At 48.1% G+C, this 16,744-nt stretch overlaps 1 protein-coding gene across 1 annotated transcript in view; it reads right to left on the minus strand.

The window, feature by feature from the left end:
- Window positions 1-14,559, minus strand: part of SUN3 (Sad1 and UNC84 domain containing 3) — a 31,499-nt gene extending 16,940 nt beyond the window's left edge. The window contains exons 1-4 of the mRNA XM_042913658.1: window positions 14,249-14,559; window positions 11,930-11,991; window positions 5,459-5,562; window positions 149-189 (exon numbers count right to left, since the gene is read on the minus strand). Of these exons, the coding sequence (XP_042769592.1) occupies window positions 149-189; window positions 5,459-5,562; window positions 11,930-11,991; window positions 14,249-14,370 (329 nt within the window). The 5' untranslated portion in view covers window positions 14,371-14,559. The remainder of the gene's footprint in view (window positions 1-148; window positions 190-5,458; window positions 5,563-11,929; window positions 11,992-14,248) is intronic.
- Window positions 14,560-16,744: the final 2,185 nt, after the last annotated feature.

Raw genomic sequence — 16,744 nt, forward strand, 5'->3', positions numbered from 1 at the left:
CTCTCTCTCTCTTTCTCAAAATAAATAAACCTAAAAAAAAAGAATGACCCACAGAAGCAGGAATGATTTCATTTTTATAGTTTTACGAAAACATCCCGCTGCTGCAGTCCCACCAGAAAGCCCTGCGTGGCAGAAAAATCTCACTCACTTTAAAAGCTCCAGGTGCTCCTTTGGCATACGAAGTCTGGCCTGGAAAACAAACAAACAAACAAACCAAATCAGTCCCAGTCCTGCCTGTCTGAATAGAGTTAGTCTTCTTATTCGTAAAGGGGAGAGAAATCACGTTTCCACCCTGATATACATGCATGGCAGGTGGGACGCTGAGTGTCCTCTGAGACACCTGCGTCCTTTCCAGCCTTTCCTTGGAAAAGTCACGTTCAGGGGAGATGATCTGAAAGTGGGGAGCCTGTTGTACTGGAGTCCGAGAGGCTGTCTGTGAGGACACAGAACGGGAGGGGGGGGGGGGGGGGGGCGGGGGGGAGGGCAGAAGGAGTGGGGAGGCGAGAAAGAGGGAGGGAGGGGGGCAGAGGGCCATGCTGCGGCCTTAGGCTGTCCTTGTAAACAGTGAGGGGCATCCCCTTTCTACAGGAGGGACCCAATCATCGATCATCGGAAGAAGCGTGGACATTGATCTAGGCTGACAGGTGTCTGAACAGGACCATCTCCTGTTTGCACAGGTGATGCGGCCCCGTGGCTTCCAGGCCCGCCTACAAATGACTGCAAACCCAGCAGCCTCCAACAGTAGACAGGTGCTCTCTTGGTCTTGGAGGCAAGAAGTCAAATCAAGGTGCCGGCAGGGCCGTGCTTCCCTCTGAAGCTGGGTGGGAGGGACCCCCTCTGCCTCCTGGTCCTTCTGGGGTCTGGTGGCTCCCGGCTCCCCGGCGTGGAGCTGCCTCACCCAGTCTCTGCCCGGTGCCCAGGCCTTTCCGCCAGGCGCCTCTTCAGGGACACCTGTCCCTGGGTCAAGGATCCCTAAGTGTGTCTGAGGAGTCCCTGGGAAATTCAGGATCCCTAAGTGTGTCTGAGGAGACTCTTTCCAAATCGAGGTCACGCTCACAGATTCTCAGGCCACGGGACTGGCCTGCGGGGGTCACCTTTCAACCTGCCGATGCGCTGTCTGGGCAACGGTTCCCCATCCTTCTCTGCTGTTACCGCTTCTCTGTTTCAAAGACCTGACCTCCTCCAAGCTGGCTCTGCGGAAAAACAGCGCAGGCACGGAGGGCATCCCATTGGAGGGTCCCCTCTGAGGACCACGGGGCCAAAAGCAGCACGTTGTGGCACCCGGAAAAGATGACCCTCCCCCTGCCGTTTGTATGTTTTTAACCTGCTGAGCAATTTAATTCCCTGTAGGCTCCCCTCAACATGTTTCCTTTGCCAGGGACGTGGATTTGGGGGCTGATTTTGGGCAGGGAGAGACATTTATTTCTAGTTTTCTGGTTTCTGTCAGTACGGGAAATGTTTTCAACTTTTATCTCTTGTTTTCACCTTTGGCCTTAAAAGTCCATACAGGAGTGCCCAGGTGGCTCAGTCGGTTAAGCATCTGACTCTTGGTTTTGGCTCAGGTCATGATCTCACGGTTCGTGAGTTCGAGCCCCACGACAGCGTGGAGCCTGCCTGGGATTTTCTGTCTCTGCCTCTCTCCCCCGCGAAAAATAAATAAATAAATTTAAAAAAATATCCGTACAGAAAATACTCCCTCATTTATTTGCTGCTAAATGCATTTGGGGGTTCCTTGAAAACTAAACGTCTCAGGATTAAAAAAATACATATTTTATTTTGGCTTCTCCCCCAAAGGGTTTCAGCTGTTTCCTACTATAGGCACACACACAGTGTGACGCATACAATTAATTCCCTCAACTGTTCCAATCCAGTTTCCTGGAGGCATATCCAGTGTTTGAAAAGCACTATCAAGTTATTAAGATTCAAAATAAAAAGGTCACTAAAAAAACTGTGAATCGTTTATCTGTCTTTCAGGAGTTTATCCTAAGTAAGAAATTAAGCACGGTTGGAAAGATTTGGCAACGGGGATGTTTATAATATAGAAAAACTGCAAACAATTCAATTGTCTGGAAATATGTATTATTGAATATGAGATTGTTTTTCACATATTTATTCAGATATAGTCACTGGAAATTAGGCAGACATAAAATGCCATTATAACATGGTATCTAGAGAGAAGGGAAAGTTGTATAAAGTCTATCATTAATTGAATAAAAGCAGATTCTATGGTCCACAGCTTAGGATCTAAAAAGAAGTCACCCGGGGCGCCTGGGTGGCTCAGTCAGTTAAGCGTCTGACTCTTGATCTCGGTTCAAGTCATGATCTCATGGTTGGTGAGTTTGAGCCCTGTATCGGGCTCCACGCTGCCAGCATGGAGCCTGCTTAGGATTCTGTGTCCCCCTCCACCTCTGCCCCTCCCCTGCTGGTTATCTCTCTCTCTCAAAAATAAAACATAGAAAGAAGTCACCCAGAAATAAGCCCCAGTCAGTGTCATGTGATTTCTAACAGGGCTTTCTCCTGTGTGTAAGACAAGGTAACACTGGTCAACAGTGTGACCGAAGCGAAACCCTGTCCTCATGAAACACACGCTCTAGGTGCTCAGCCGGAGGCACTTTTAGGGGGAAGGCGCTGCTGGGTGTGCTGTCTGCCCCCAAACTGAGACGCGGAGGGGAAGAATGTCTTTTGAAAAGAGACCTTCATTTTTTGTGTTGGTATCTAGTGAGCCCCCCGTGTGTCTGGGGACTACGTTAGGCTCTGGACAAGCTTCTTGCTTGTTACCTTCCAGTAGGAGGATCAGAGGGGCAGGAAGAGGCTCTGCAAGTCAACCAAGCGTCCACAGCAAAGTGGAGGCTGGGATGTGCAGGGCAAGGTCATGGGCAGTCTAGCTGGCCGCAGAAGGCTCTCTGAGGAGAGGACACTTGGGCTGGTCTGGAAAGTCAGAGAGGAGACCCCCTCTGCAAGACCTGGGCAGAACACCGCAGGCAAAGCCCTGGCAGAAACCGCCAGGGGAATTTGAGTGTATGAGGCCAGGTTCTCCAGAGAAACAGAACCAGTGTCAGGAGAGAGAGGGAAAGACACACAATTGGGGAGCTTGGCAAGTCTAACACCTGCAGGGGAGGCTGGCATCCTGGAGGCCCAGAGAAGGGCTCATATTGTAGCTCAAGTCTGAAGGCTGTTTGGAGACAGAATTTCTTCCTTTTTCTCTTAAGACCTTCAACTGGTTGGGTGCGGCCCACCCACATGATGGAGGATAATTTGCTTTACTTACAGCCTGTCAGCTTAACGTTAATCACATCAAAAAATATCTTCACGGCAACATCTAGACTAGTGTTTGGCCAAACATCCGGGCACATAGCCTAGCGAAGTTGACCCACAGAATTAGCCATCGAAATAGGAGTTAATCCCAAATTGGCAGTAACAGCTGAATTCTCTGTTGTCCACGCCAAATTCTCATCTCTGTTCCCTGGTGATAACCTGACTATCTGGCCCCAGTTCCAGTTTTTAATTTTTTAATGTTTACTATTTATTGTTGAGAGACAGAGAGAAACAGAGTGTGAGCAGGGGAGAGGCAGAGAGAGAGAGGGAGACACAGAATCTGAAGCAGGCTCCAGGCTCCAAGCTGTCAGCACGGAGCCCGACGCGGGGCTCGAACTCATGGACCGAGAGATCATGACCTGAGCCGAAGTCAGACGCCCAACCGACTGAGCCACCCAGGAGCCCCTGGGATCCTGGTCTTTGATGTGAGGACCACGTGGTAGAGGGGATTCCTCAGGCTGGCCTTCCTTGTGAGGTTTCCTTGTGTTCTTCTTTCATCTGGACCCAGGCACCCAGGATACACAGATCCTCAGTGTTTGCAGAAAGGTAGCTTCCTTGCGACTGGGAGCGATTCCAGGTTTCAACCTATGAACTTCCCAGGGAACAGCCCTCACTGGGTTGGAATGCGGAGGGGACCCAACCAGCACCCTCTCCCCATGTAGGGACCCCACACGACCAGACACACTGGACTCCAGCGGCTGCTGGCTGAGCCAGGAAACGGGGTCTCCAAGGGAAGTGGCCATGAAATCAAGTGCAAGGTCACTGACGGGGTGGAGTCCGTCTGTCTGGCCTTCTTTCCGAGGAGCAGTGGCTCACCCGGCTCCTGTCATTCTTCTCAGCTCTGGTCTTTGGAGGCCAGTGCGTGGGGTGGGCGAGACCCGGGCTGGAATGCAGGAGAGGCAGAGGCGGGTGGGCCAGAGAGGGGACACCCGTGTCTGGCCTCAGTCTAAGCCCACTGAGATCAAACTGGCTTCGGGACAAAGGGGAGGCTGGCCCATCCAGAGCATCAGGCAGTGGCTAACACTATTTGCCATTTTCTACGTGCTGGGGCTTCCCCTGAGGAGCTGCCTTAGCTCAGGTGTTGTGACAGAACACCCTGGACACCGGGGGCTGATGAACAACGGAGACCGATTTCTCACAGTCCTGGAGGCTGGACGTCTGAGTTCAAGGCCGGCAGACTGAGCGTCTGGTGAGAACTACTTCCTGGTTCTTAGCGTCTCCTTGCTGTGTCCTCACATGGTGGAGCGATGGTTGGGGAGCAGTCTGGGGTCTCCCCATGACCTCACCCAAAGGCCAAAGGCCCCTCCTCCACATACCTGGGGCTTGGGTTTCAACCGGGAGGGAACACAGTCTGTGGCATTCTGACCCGGCACCCCAAATGAATGTCCTTTGTGGGTGCAAAATACGTCCGTTCTGTCCCAATAGCCTCCAAAGTCTTAGTTCATTCCAGCCTGACTGAAAAGTCTAAAGTTCACAGCCTCGGGCGGTTGGGTGGCTCAGGGGCGCCTGCGTGGCTCAGTCGGTTAAGCGTCCAACTTCGGCTCAGGTCATGATCTCACAGTTCGTGAGTTAGAGCCCTGCGTCGGGCTCTTTGCTGACAGCTCAGAGCCTGGAGCCTGCTTCACATTCTGTGTCTCCCTCTCTTTCTGCCCCTTCCCTGCTCATGCTGTGTCTCTCTGTCTCAAAAACAAAAAACAAAAAACAAAAAAAAACATTAAAAAAATTTTAAAAAAATAAATAAAAAAGTTCACAGCCTCATCAAAATAGCATCTAAGTCAGATACGGGTGAGATCCTAGAAGCAAATTTCCTTCCAGCTGTGAAACTGTGGAATCAAACGTGTTCTGTGTGAAATCAGCGATGGGACAGGCACAGGATAGACACCTCATTGACAACGGGAAGAAACAGGGCGGACCAGAGTTTGCAAACATCCAGTCTATGGCAAGAGCCCGCGGGGATCAGAGGCTGGGCGAATTGGCAGGGTCTCTCAGCCAGAAAGCCACTTATTAGAACGCTGATCCCTATGTTATTTCCATTAGATATTCACATGCAAAACAAATGTTACCTTTGTTTGCATGTGAATATCTAATCTGGTGTACTAAATTTTAAACGAGTGACATACAAAATGACTTAACAAAAGATCACCTGGTAATTATAAAGTCTGGAACCGCATTCTGCAATTAGAGCATAAAAGTGACTGGATTTCTGAGGAAACTCCGTTTCTTTCAGCCACATGTGATTCCCAAGCCCTGTTAAAGAAAATACCAACTCTGATTAAAGAGTTTGCAAACATTTATGATGTTTTGCACATATTTATAGGAATTTCTCTAAGTGTGAAGGATACATACAATGTTAAAAAGAATATCGGGGGCCCCTGGGTGGCTCAGTTGGTTAAGCGTCCAACTCTTAGTTTTGGCTCAGGTTATGATTTCATAGTTCGTGGGTTCAAGCCCCACATCAGGCTCTGTGCTGACAGTGTGGAGCCTGCTTGGGATTCTCTTTCCCTCTCTCTTTGCCCGCCCCCCGCCCCGTGCTTGTGTGTGTGAGCTCGCGCGCTCTCTCTCTCTCTCTCTCCCATGTGCAAAAATAAATAAATAGATAAATAAATAAATCAACATTTAAAAAAATAAAAAGAATATCAGATACTTGGATGACAGTATGGAAAATGGCAATATTGGGTGCTTCACAAAATCAGTTCTCCCTTGAAGTGTTCAGATACTGGCAAAGGCAAACAGGACCAACAATTTTTGGACTCCGAAATCTAATCCCAAACTTAAAGCAACTAGAGGACTGAAGAAAAAAGCAGATTATTTTTGTTAAAGGGCAGTGTGGAACTTCCATTCCCCTGCCTGCCACCCTCCATTCCCCAGCGTGGGGGCAGGGCTGCGGGATGGCAGGGAACATTCTTGGGGGGTGGGGGGGGGACAACTAATACTGATTTGTTCTTAAAACAGACGGTGAGTTCTGACCTGCCTGGCGTTCCTGCTTCCTCGGGTTAGAAGGGGTTTCTGGTAGGCTGTGATGTCTGTTAAAAGATTTAAGGACATAAACTGGCCTTGCCCACCTGGGAAAGGGACGGTGAATGGGACAAGTGACAGACAGACAGACCCAAGAGCGTGGGAGGGAGAAGTGAGAGGAGGCAGTCTCTTGTGGGAATAAGAGCTTGGAAGGGAAAAGGTGCAGCACTGTGCACGTCCAGCATGGGACACATGTTTAGGACAGACCGTAGACACGATCCCACACTTGCACCTCTGGTGGCCCTGCGGGGTCTGTGTGAGCAGGAGGTGACGGCTAAGCCGGCAGTGTGGGGGATCGGTGTACTGAGAGAGCGCCCCAGCTTAGAGCCACAGGATCGAGGCATGGTGGGCACTCCTCGCCCTGTCTCTCAGTGACTCCAGGAACCGTATCACGTCACTCATTGTCCCCTGAGATACCAAACAGCGACCATCACTAAGCCAATGGCCATGACCCTCAACAAGGAATAACAATCCCTGGGGAATGAGGGGACATCTGACTCCTGAGTCACCACATTAAAATTTTGAGGGGTGCCTGGGGAGCTCAGTCGGTTGAGTGTCCAACTCGATTTCAGCTCAGGTCATGATCTCACAGTTTGAGAGTTTGAGCCACATCAGGGTCTGTACTGATGGCGTGGACCCTGCTTGGGATTCTCTCTCTCTCTCCTATCTCTCTCTCTCTCTCTCTCTCTCTCTCTCTCTCTCTCTCTCTCTCTGTCCCTCCCCTGATATTGGGTGTGCACGCACTCTCTCTCTGTCTCTCTCTGTCCTCTCTCTCTCAAAATAAATAAATAGGGGTGCCTGGGTGGCTCAGTCGGTTGAGTGTGCGACTTCGGCTCAGGTCATGATCTCACGGTCTGTGAATTCGAGCCCTGTGTCGGGCTCTGTGCTGACAACTCAGAGCCTGGAGCCTGTTTCAGATTCTGTGTCTCCCTCTCTCTCTGCCCCTCCCCTGCTCATGCTCCGTCTCACACTCTCTCTGTCAAAAATAAATAAACATTAAAAAAAATTTTTAAATAAATAAATAAATAAACTTAATAAAAATAATAAAATACTGAAATGTCCAGTTTCCAACACAAAACTAAAAGGCACATGAAGAAACACGCAAGTCCAGCCAATGGGAAAAAAAATGACCGAAGCCATCCCTAAGAAAGTCCAAATGTTGGACTTTTTGGAGTTACTAAATAAAAACTTCAAATCAACTGTCTTAAATATGCTAAAAAAACTAAAGGAAATCAAGGACAAAGAATGAAAGAAATCCGAAGAAATGATACATGAATGAAATGAGAATAACGATAGAAAAATTATAAAGGGAACCAAATATAAGTTCTGGAGCTAAAAAGCACAATAACTGAAATGAACAATTCACCGGAGGACTTGACAGACTTGAGCAGGTGGAAGAGAGAATCAACGGGCTCAAGGATCAGGATCAGATGATCGGAGTCACAGAGCCTGAGGAGGAGCAGCAGCGGGGAAACAAGAATACAGAAACCAGAGCCTAGGAGCCCCGTAGGACACCCTCATACATATGCATATAGACTTCCAGAGTTCCAGAACAGCCACGAGACACAGGGACAGAAAGAAGACGGGAAGATATAACAGCTGAAAACTCCCCAGTTCGATGAAAGGCATAAATCTACACATTCAAGAAACTCAACAAACTCTAACTAGGATAAACTCAAAGATGCACTGCACCAAGACACGCTATGAGTCAGTCCAAAGTCAAAGGCAGAGAATCTTGAAAGCACACTACTTGCGATGTACAAGGAACCCTCAATAAGACGATCATCACATTTCTCAGCAGAAACCACGGCAACCAGGCAGGGGCATATTTAATGTGCGGAAAGGAAAAAGAAAACCGCCAACCGAGATCTCCTCCATCCAGCAAAACTACCCTTCAAGATGGAGAGAAAGCCTGTGGAGGCTCAGTCATTTAAGCATCTGACCTAGGCTCAGGTCATGATCTCACAATTTGTGAGTCCCAGCCCCACGTCAGGCTCTGAGCTGTCAGATCCTGCTTCAGATTCCATGTCTCCCTCTCTCTCTGCCCCTCCCTAACTTGTTCTCTCTCAAAAATAATAAATAACTTTTTAAAAAACATAAACAAACAACAAACAACAAATTAGAGAGGAAGTTAAGGCGTTCCCAGGTAAATAAAAGCTGCAGGAGTTCTTGCCAGAATATCTGCCCTACAAGAAATGCTGGAGGGAGTCTCTTGGGCCAAAGTGAAAACAGACACGACAGAGGAAATGTCCTATGAAGAAATCAGTGTTTCCGGGAAAGCCAACTACATGAGTAAACATAAAAGCCAGGGTTACGGTAGTCTTGCTCTGTAACTCGGTTTTAATTTTGACACAATTAAAAAGATAAATGGGTACAAAGTGTGTACCCATAACATATGGAGGGAGGGAGATGAAGGAGGGAGGGAGAAAGTTGACAATAACATGAAGGAGGGAGGGAGAAAGTTGAACAAGCAGAGTACTTATATGCTGTTGAAGCCAAGTGGCTATCAATTGAAGCTATATTGCCACGGATTGAGAACATTCGCTGTGATCTCCAGGGTGACCACTAAGAAAATATCTAAAAAAATGTACACAAAACGAAATGAGGATCAAAACGGCACGCTACAGGGGTGCCCAGCTGGCTCAGTCTGTTAAGCGTCCAACTCCTGATCCCACAGCTCAGGTCTTGATCTCAGTGTCATGAGTTCAAACTCCATGTTGGGCTCTGCGCTGGGCATGAAGCCTACTTAAAACACACACACACACACACACACACACACACACACACACACACACAGTCAACTACAAAAAATCAATTAAACACAGAAGGCAATAATGGATGGAATGAGGAACAGAGAAGGTATAAGACAGAGAAAAAACTGGCAAAATGGTAGAAATCCTTCCTTATCAGTAATTACTTTACAAGTATGTGGGGAATAAGCTTAGGAGTTCCCTGAGCCTGCACTGATGAGTCAGGGAACTCCTAAGCTTATTCTTATTTCTTCTAAGCTTATTTCTTTTGTTAATTAGCTCCGCTCAGGGTGGCATCACGCGCAGCGCATTGGTCTATAGCCCGGTTTACCTGTTTACCTAATTTGGTCCTTCCTTCCTGTGAAAGCAGCTTTCTGCTCTAGTACTAAGTGGGGGGGGGGGGGGGGGGGACACTTCTGCCCTTGGTTACCTTGTATACCTTTGTTCTGTATTGGGGTGTTTGCCCCGACCTCTTTATACCTATTTACCTAATCTCGTTTACCCAAACTTGGGTGTGAGCACCCTATAGCTTTGTAATTCTTTATGCCTTGTTAACCCATCAGTGCAGGCTCAGGGAATTCCGAAACTTATCCCCCATACATGTAAATGGATTAAACTCTCCAGTCAAAAGTCAGAGACTGGCAAAGTAGATTTGAAAACACGGTCCAACTATATACTGCTTACAAGAGATTCATTCTCCAACCCACACTGAAAACTATAAAACATTGCTAGAAGAAATGAACAAAGATATAAATAAATGGAAAGACAACCCATGTTCATGGGTCAGAACACTTCCTATTGTTAAGGGGTGCCTGGGTGGCTCAGCAGGTTGAGCGTCTGACTCTTGGTTTCGGCTCAGGTCATGATCCCACAGTCGTGGCAACAAGTCTTTTGTTGAGCTTTGCGCTGAACATGGAGCCTGCTTGGGATTCTCTCTCTCTCTGTCTGCCCCTCCCCTGCTCAAGTTCTCTCTCTCTCAAAATAAGCACACATTTTTTTTTAAAGGGGACATTATGTAAAAAGCAAAAGGACAACCTAGAGAATGAAGGGAAATATTTGCAAATCACATATCTAAGAAGGGTCTAGTAGCCAGAATATATAAGGAACACTTACAACTCATCATCCAAGGGACAAAGGACCCAATCACAAAATGGGCCAAGGACTTGAGTAGATATCTCTCCAAAGAAGATGTATGGACGACAAAGAAGCACATGAAAAGGCATCATTAGTCATTCAGGAAATATAAACCAAAACCACAAAAGCACTTCACATTCACCAAGATGGCTTTGCTCCAGAAACCGGAGAACAACAAGTGTTGACGAGGATGTGGGGGGAGCAGGACAGTCATGTGTGGCTGGTGGGATTGTGAAATGGTGCACCTGCTGTGGAAGACAGTTAGGCAGCTCCTCCCCAGCAAGTTACCAGAAGGCAAGCACCCCCAAAGAATTGAAACCAGGGATTCAGACAAGTACACGTGCACATATGTTCAGAGCCGCACTGCCCACAACAGCCAAAAGGGGGACACAATCCTGGCCCATTAATAGTCGACTAGACTGCGGTCTATCCACACAGTGGAATATGATTCAGCCACAAAAAGGAATGAAATACTGACATGTCTACAAAGTGGATGAACCTGAAAAACATCAGGTTTAATGACAGAAGCCAGACAAGAAGGTCACGTGTTGTGTAATTCTGTTTATATTCAGAACACGAAATCCACAGACAGAGAGAAGAGTGGTGTTGCCAGGGCTGGGAAAGGGAAAACGGGGGGGCAAGCGGTTAGTGGGCACGGGCTTCCTTTTGGGGTGGTGAAAATGTCCACAAATTAGGAGTGGTGGCTGCACAGCCCCAAGACTGCCACTGAACTGCTTGCATTATGATAGTTAATTTCACATCCGGAGGATTTCAGCTCCACAAAAATAAAAAGAACCCGAGTCCGGTTAAGTCCACCAAAACCACTTACATCTGTGGCGTTTAAGATGGGTCTGCAACATTGGTGGGCAAGGTGCAAGGTTGCAGTGGGGACATACAAAGAAGCAGCTGGCATCCGCTGTGAAGATGCATGGATTTCCATCTCAAAGGATGTCACAAGATTGTGGGGTACAATTTCCCAGATGCGGAAAACCCTGAGTGCAGACATCTCTGCTGCCCGCGCCAAACATTCGTGACACTTCCCTGCATGTGGTCTGGGGTCGTGCCTGGGGAAATGTCGCCTACATCCCACTGCAGCAAGGTGGGGATGTCCAGCTGAGGGGAATGGCCCCAGGGCAGCAGCGATGGGGACAAGCAGCAAAGCTTCCAGGGAGCGGTTCCCAGAAGAACCAGAATATTCAGGGTTCGGTCTAGATAGAGGTCTGCGGAGCTGGGTGGGGCACAGCAGGTGCGTGGAGACGCAACCAAGAGAAGGAGCTTGGACCTCAGGCAGGCACAGCATCAGGACAGCCCAGCCATCCAGGAAGCCACATGCAATGATGACAAAATGGCACCCAGCATCCTGCCATGTCATAAGATAGCAATCCCGGCAATAACTGGGTTAGAACCTTGATTTCCCTGTGGTTCAAGTTGTCTTGAAATACCAAAGAAAGTTGTCAAAGAGCAATTTTCCAGCGCACTAGGGATCGTGATGCATGATACCCTTGGTCTGAAAGCTGCAAACCGCACGTTCAGCCATTTCTTCACCCCTGGGATGAGGGGGAGTCTTTGTTGCCCGTTTATCTGTAGCATTTACTTACTTCCAGGACTTTCTTTGGCATTTCTTTACAAACATGAGTCATTCCACCGAGGTCACCCTCCCCACACAGAAACGTCCCATGACCTGGCTTTCAGGATGATTACTTAGTAAAGCTTACCTATAAGAAGAAGGGTCACCATGGACACTGTGCTTATGACAATCTTCCATGACTGGGTTAACCTAGAAAGGAGAAAAACAAACAGAACTTAATGGTAAAGACCCACTAACCTGTAACTTGAACTCGAAACTAACCACCACAACCAAGTCCACAAATGTGCTTATTCTAGGTCGAGTTTTGCGAACTAATTCAGTTCCTAATCCAATCTCAGGAATTGAGGGATAAAAAAATTTCCAGGATGGTATATCAACATACTTGAACAGATATCCACATCCCTCACTTTCACACACGTTATGGTTACGCTGGTTTTTACATCTTGTGTATGTCTGGACCTTTCCACGTGTGCCTAGATGCTAACACAGAAGAAAGTAGAAAGGATTATCTGTGTTGTCTGGATGTAGAAGGAGAGGAGGAGGGGCAGAGAGAGAGGGAGACACAGAATCCGAAGGAGGCTCCAGGCTCCGAGCTGACTGTCAGCATAGAGCCCAACGTGGGGCTCAAACTCAGGAACCTCGAGATCATGACCTGAGCCGAAGTCGGCTGCTTAACCAACTGAGCCACCCAGGTGCCCTTGCTCTTTCTTTAACTTTATGCATAAATGACAGTAAACCTGTGCTAATTTGGGGAGAGTCTGGTGACCATTTAAGCGATGTACCAACTCACCCTGTCTGCGATCTGGGCCTGAGCTGTGCCATCAGGAGCAGCTCAGATCCGCTCGAACACCGCAGTAGAGACTAGAACAAGCCAGCCAACTCCCCCCAGGGGAGGGTCTTTGATACCTTATTTCTCTGCAAATACCAGCCCTGCTTATTGGCTATTCAGGGTGGTTAGACTGTGCCCCCCCAACCCAGAAGGTTTTCTCAACTCCTTTCCCTCCTGGAGAGTGTATCTTTTTTGTAAATTTTTTAAGTGTTTATTTATTTATTTTGACAGATTGAGAGAGAGAGAGAGAGAGAGAGAGAATCCCAAGCAGGCTCTGCACTGTCAACGCAGAGCCCGACACGAGGCTCAAACCCGGGAACCGTGAGATCACGACCTGAGCCGAGATCCAGAGTCAGATGCTTAATGGACAGAACCACCCAGGCGCCCCCAGGGAAGTGTATTTTGAAACCACCTCCTCTTTCAATATCACTCGTCGGTCATGTGGGGGGTCCACTGCCCAAAGAATCATTCAAAGATGGATTTACAGCCCAGGTGAGCCCGCCTGATGGGCCGAATTGAATGAAAAGGACCACGTTACCACATTCGCCAAAGGTTAATTATGTGTTTCGTTACCATCCTGGCTGTCAGACTCTGCTTTCCAAAGCCCCTTGGCTGCCTTTCCTGGCCTGCGGAGCCCTGCCATCTGCGGGGCGCGGGAGCGAGGGTGCTTTGCTACCTTTCGGTGTAACTGTCATGTGCTGGCTTCTTGTATCGTGACTTTGTGGCCCTGCCTCATTTTCACTGACAGGTTTGTTCCTCTGCAAGGGCTCTGCTGTTACCGCTGGCACGGCCACTTTGTTCCTTTTCATTTCTGTTCCCCCTGCCCCACCCCCGCAGGCAGTGCACAGGGGGCAGGTAAGGGGGCTTGGGTCTTGGCTCACCCAAGTGGGCACAGCTTCCCTGTTGCCTCCTCCTGTGAGGACACAGTTATTGGGCTTAAAATGCTTGCCCCCTAGCCGTGCGGTCACGTCTCACCTAAGGATGGAATAAACGTGCTCTGTGTCTGGGGTCCTAAACCGCGGTGCTAAGCGCCAGAATCCAGAGAATGGACCAGCTAGGCAAAAACAGGAATCATCTCTAAGTTCATAAACTAAAATACTAATCTTGCTGCTCCTATGGCTCATTCTTTTGTTTTTTTTTTTAAGTGTATTTATTTAGAGAGAGAGAGAGAGAGAGAGAGCACGCACAGGGGAGGGACAGAAAGAGAGGGAGAGAGAGGATCCTAAGCAGGCTCCACATGGTCAGCGCAGAGCCCGATGCGGGGTTCAAACCCACAAACCGTGAGATCATGACCCGAGATGAAATCAAGAGTCAGATGCTCAACCAAGTGAACCACCCAGGAGCCCCTGGTTCATTCTTCTAAAACGATGGCTTCTCGTTCACACCCTTGTCCCCAGTCGGCTGTACGGAATCAAAGTAACCCCTGCGTAGCGCGGAGCCAGCATCCCACGGGAAGTCCTGTGATCGAGAGAAACCTACAGAGGAGACCTTTGGAAAGGCCTCTCTCTAAAAAGGACACGAGTTTTGCTGGGTTATTTTCCAAGTAAACAGAGCATGCCTGGCACGTGGGATGTGGAACATAAGACCTCGTGGAAATCATTCTGCAAAGGTACCTACCCACTGAAGTCAGGGCGTCCGTGCCCCCGGAGCACGTCACTGAGTCCACCGCTGATGCTGGCTTCTTCAGAATGACCTCTAAAAAACCTGGCCCCCCTTCTTGGCTTCGGTCTTCCGCTCATTTCCCCCCACGAGGTGGCAGGGAGCCGGGGAAGGAAGGACGGCGTTCGCTGGCTCTTTCCTACTTTACGGACAGCATGACGCTCTATGGAGAGGGTTTTGCTCCGTTTCTTGTCTTACATCCCGGGTAAGACGCCTTGGAGGGAGACACCGTGAGTGAGCAAATGTAGAAATGCTGAACACTCTCCTGTTACATCACCTTCTGTGACACATCATAATGGCCTAATGGCCGGGTCAGCTGGTGCACCTGCAGCCACACCCCACCCGCCACTGGGTCCTCCTGAGTGATGCATACGTGCTTTACTGCGATGCCTTCCGAGCAGCCCGTGTCGTGCTAAGGTGCACCCTCCTCTCTGCCGCCACAAATCAGGAATCTGCTGTGTTTACTTCCAGAGTTTTTCCCAAGTGAAATACCGCAAACACAATGGGAGACCCCAAAACATCACTCCCCAATCGCACGCCTCTCCGTTCCTTCCCACGGGTGACCACCATCTGGACCCTGCTATGCACAATTCCCATTTGGTTCTAAAAATGTTATCACACAAATATGTATCCTTGAATAACATAACGGTGTGTGTATGATTTCAACTTAAATGACCTTTCTCAGCTTTTTTTTTTCCTGATGTTTATTTGTTATTGAGAGAATGAGAGAGCTCAAGCAGGGGAGGGGCAGACAGAGAAGGAGAGAGAGGGGACCCCAAGCAGGCTCTCTGCTGACAGTGCAGAGCCCGATGTAGGGCTCAGACTCAAGAAACATGAAACCACGGCGTGATATTCACCCCATTCCTAACCTGGTCACCCCCCCAGGCCCTACCCCCCCCCCCCAAACAACATCACACTGGGGGTAAGGTTTCAACATATGAACTTGGGTGCAGGGTCAGGATGGGACATGACATACACTTGGTCTTTGCCGTCACGCTAAATGATGCCAATGTCTTCATCACCCTCAGTGATGCCCCTTCCCGACTGGGATCTAAACACCAGGCACATGCCTTGGAAACCTTGCAAGTGAAGCCGGCACACTGATGTATTTCTTAAAATGACTAGGACCCATTCTACTCCCTGGAATGAGGCAAGGAAGCAAAATACTACATTATTATAAAAAAAAAAAATTCATCTCTTGGGCACCTGGGTGGCTCCGCTCATGATTTCACGGTTCATGGGTTCGAGCCCTACGTCGGGCTCTGTGCTGACAGTCAGCTCGGAGCCTGGAGTCTGCTTCGGATTCTGTGTCTCCCTCTCTCTCAGCCCCTCTCCCCTGCTTTCACTCTCTCTCTCTGTCTCTCAAAAACTAATAAATGCTAAAAAAATAAATAAATAAAAATTCATCTCATTTTGAGATACAAAAGAAAACCCTACAACTCTTATTCTAAACATTGGTTTCTGATAGACTATATAATAATACAACTTGGGATGCCTGGGTGGCTTAGTCACTTGGGCATCCGACTTCGGTTCAGGTCATGATCTCACTGTTTGTGAGTTCGAGCCCTGCATTGGCTCTGTGCTGACAGCTCGGAGCCTGGAGCCTGCTTCAGATTCTGTGTCTCTCTCTCTCTAACCCTCCCCCGCTCACAGTGTCTTTCTCTCTCAAGAAATGAATAAAACATTAAAAAAATAATTCAACTTAAAATAATAAACCATGTGTTTATTATTTCTCAAATACAACTTATTGACTTTGCATTTCTTCCAAACAATACAATTACCTTGGCCTTGTTTTTTTTTCTTTTAATGTTTATTTACTTATTTTGAGAGAGAGAGAGAGCAAGGCAGGGAGACAGAGAGACAGAGAGAGAGAGCATTCACACTTGCACACACACAAGCCAGGGAGGGACAGAGAGAGGGGGAGACAGAAGTCCCAAGCAGGCTCTGCACTGAGCTCATAAACCGTGAGTTCGTGACCCGAGCATAAATCAAGAGTCAGATGCTTAACTGACTGAGCTACTCAGGGGCCTGACCTTGGCCTTGTACACAAATTGTATTACAGGGATTTAATTTAAAACAATCTAAACACTTCTGTCACTTAAGTATATTTTGTGTTCATTCTTTATCAACTTTTCCAAAAATTTTCCTATTATGCCTCAATCTTAAGCAAGGCATCTTAAATCCATTTTAAAATGTGAAATTTCTGTACCAAAAAAAAAAAAAAAAAGAGAAAAGGAAAGGCCATTATCACTTTAACACATAATACAGGGCCCTGTAGAAGGTGCTGATGGGGACACGAAGAAATCCTGTCTCCCTCTGTGCCCACAGAGAGGACAGTTGGGTTCTCTAAGGTAGGCTGAAACCCCAAATTGCTATGTAATACCGAAATACTGAAATCTTTGTCAAAAAGAAGAGTTTGTCTTTAAATCACTTTAGATTATTATTTTTAAAAAT

Source organism: Panthera leo, chromosome A2 (genome assembly GCF_018350215.1).
Source record: "Panthera leo isolate Ple1 chromosome A2, P.leo_Ple1_pat1.1, whole genome shotgun sequence".
Taxonomy (NCBI): Eukaryota; Metazoa; Chordata; class Mammalia; order Carnivora; family Felidae; genus Panthera; species Panthera leo.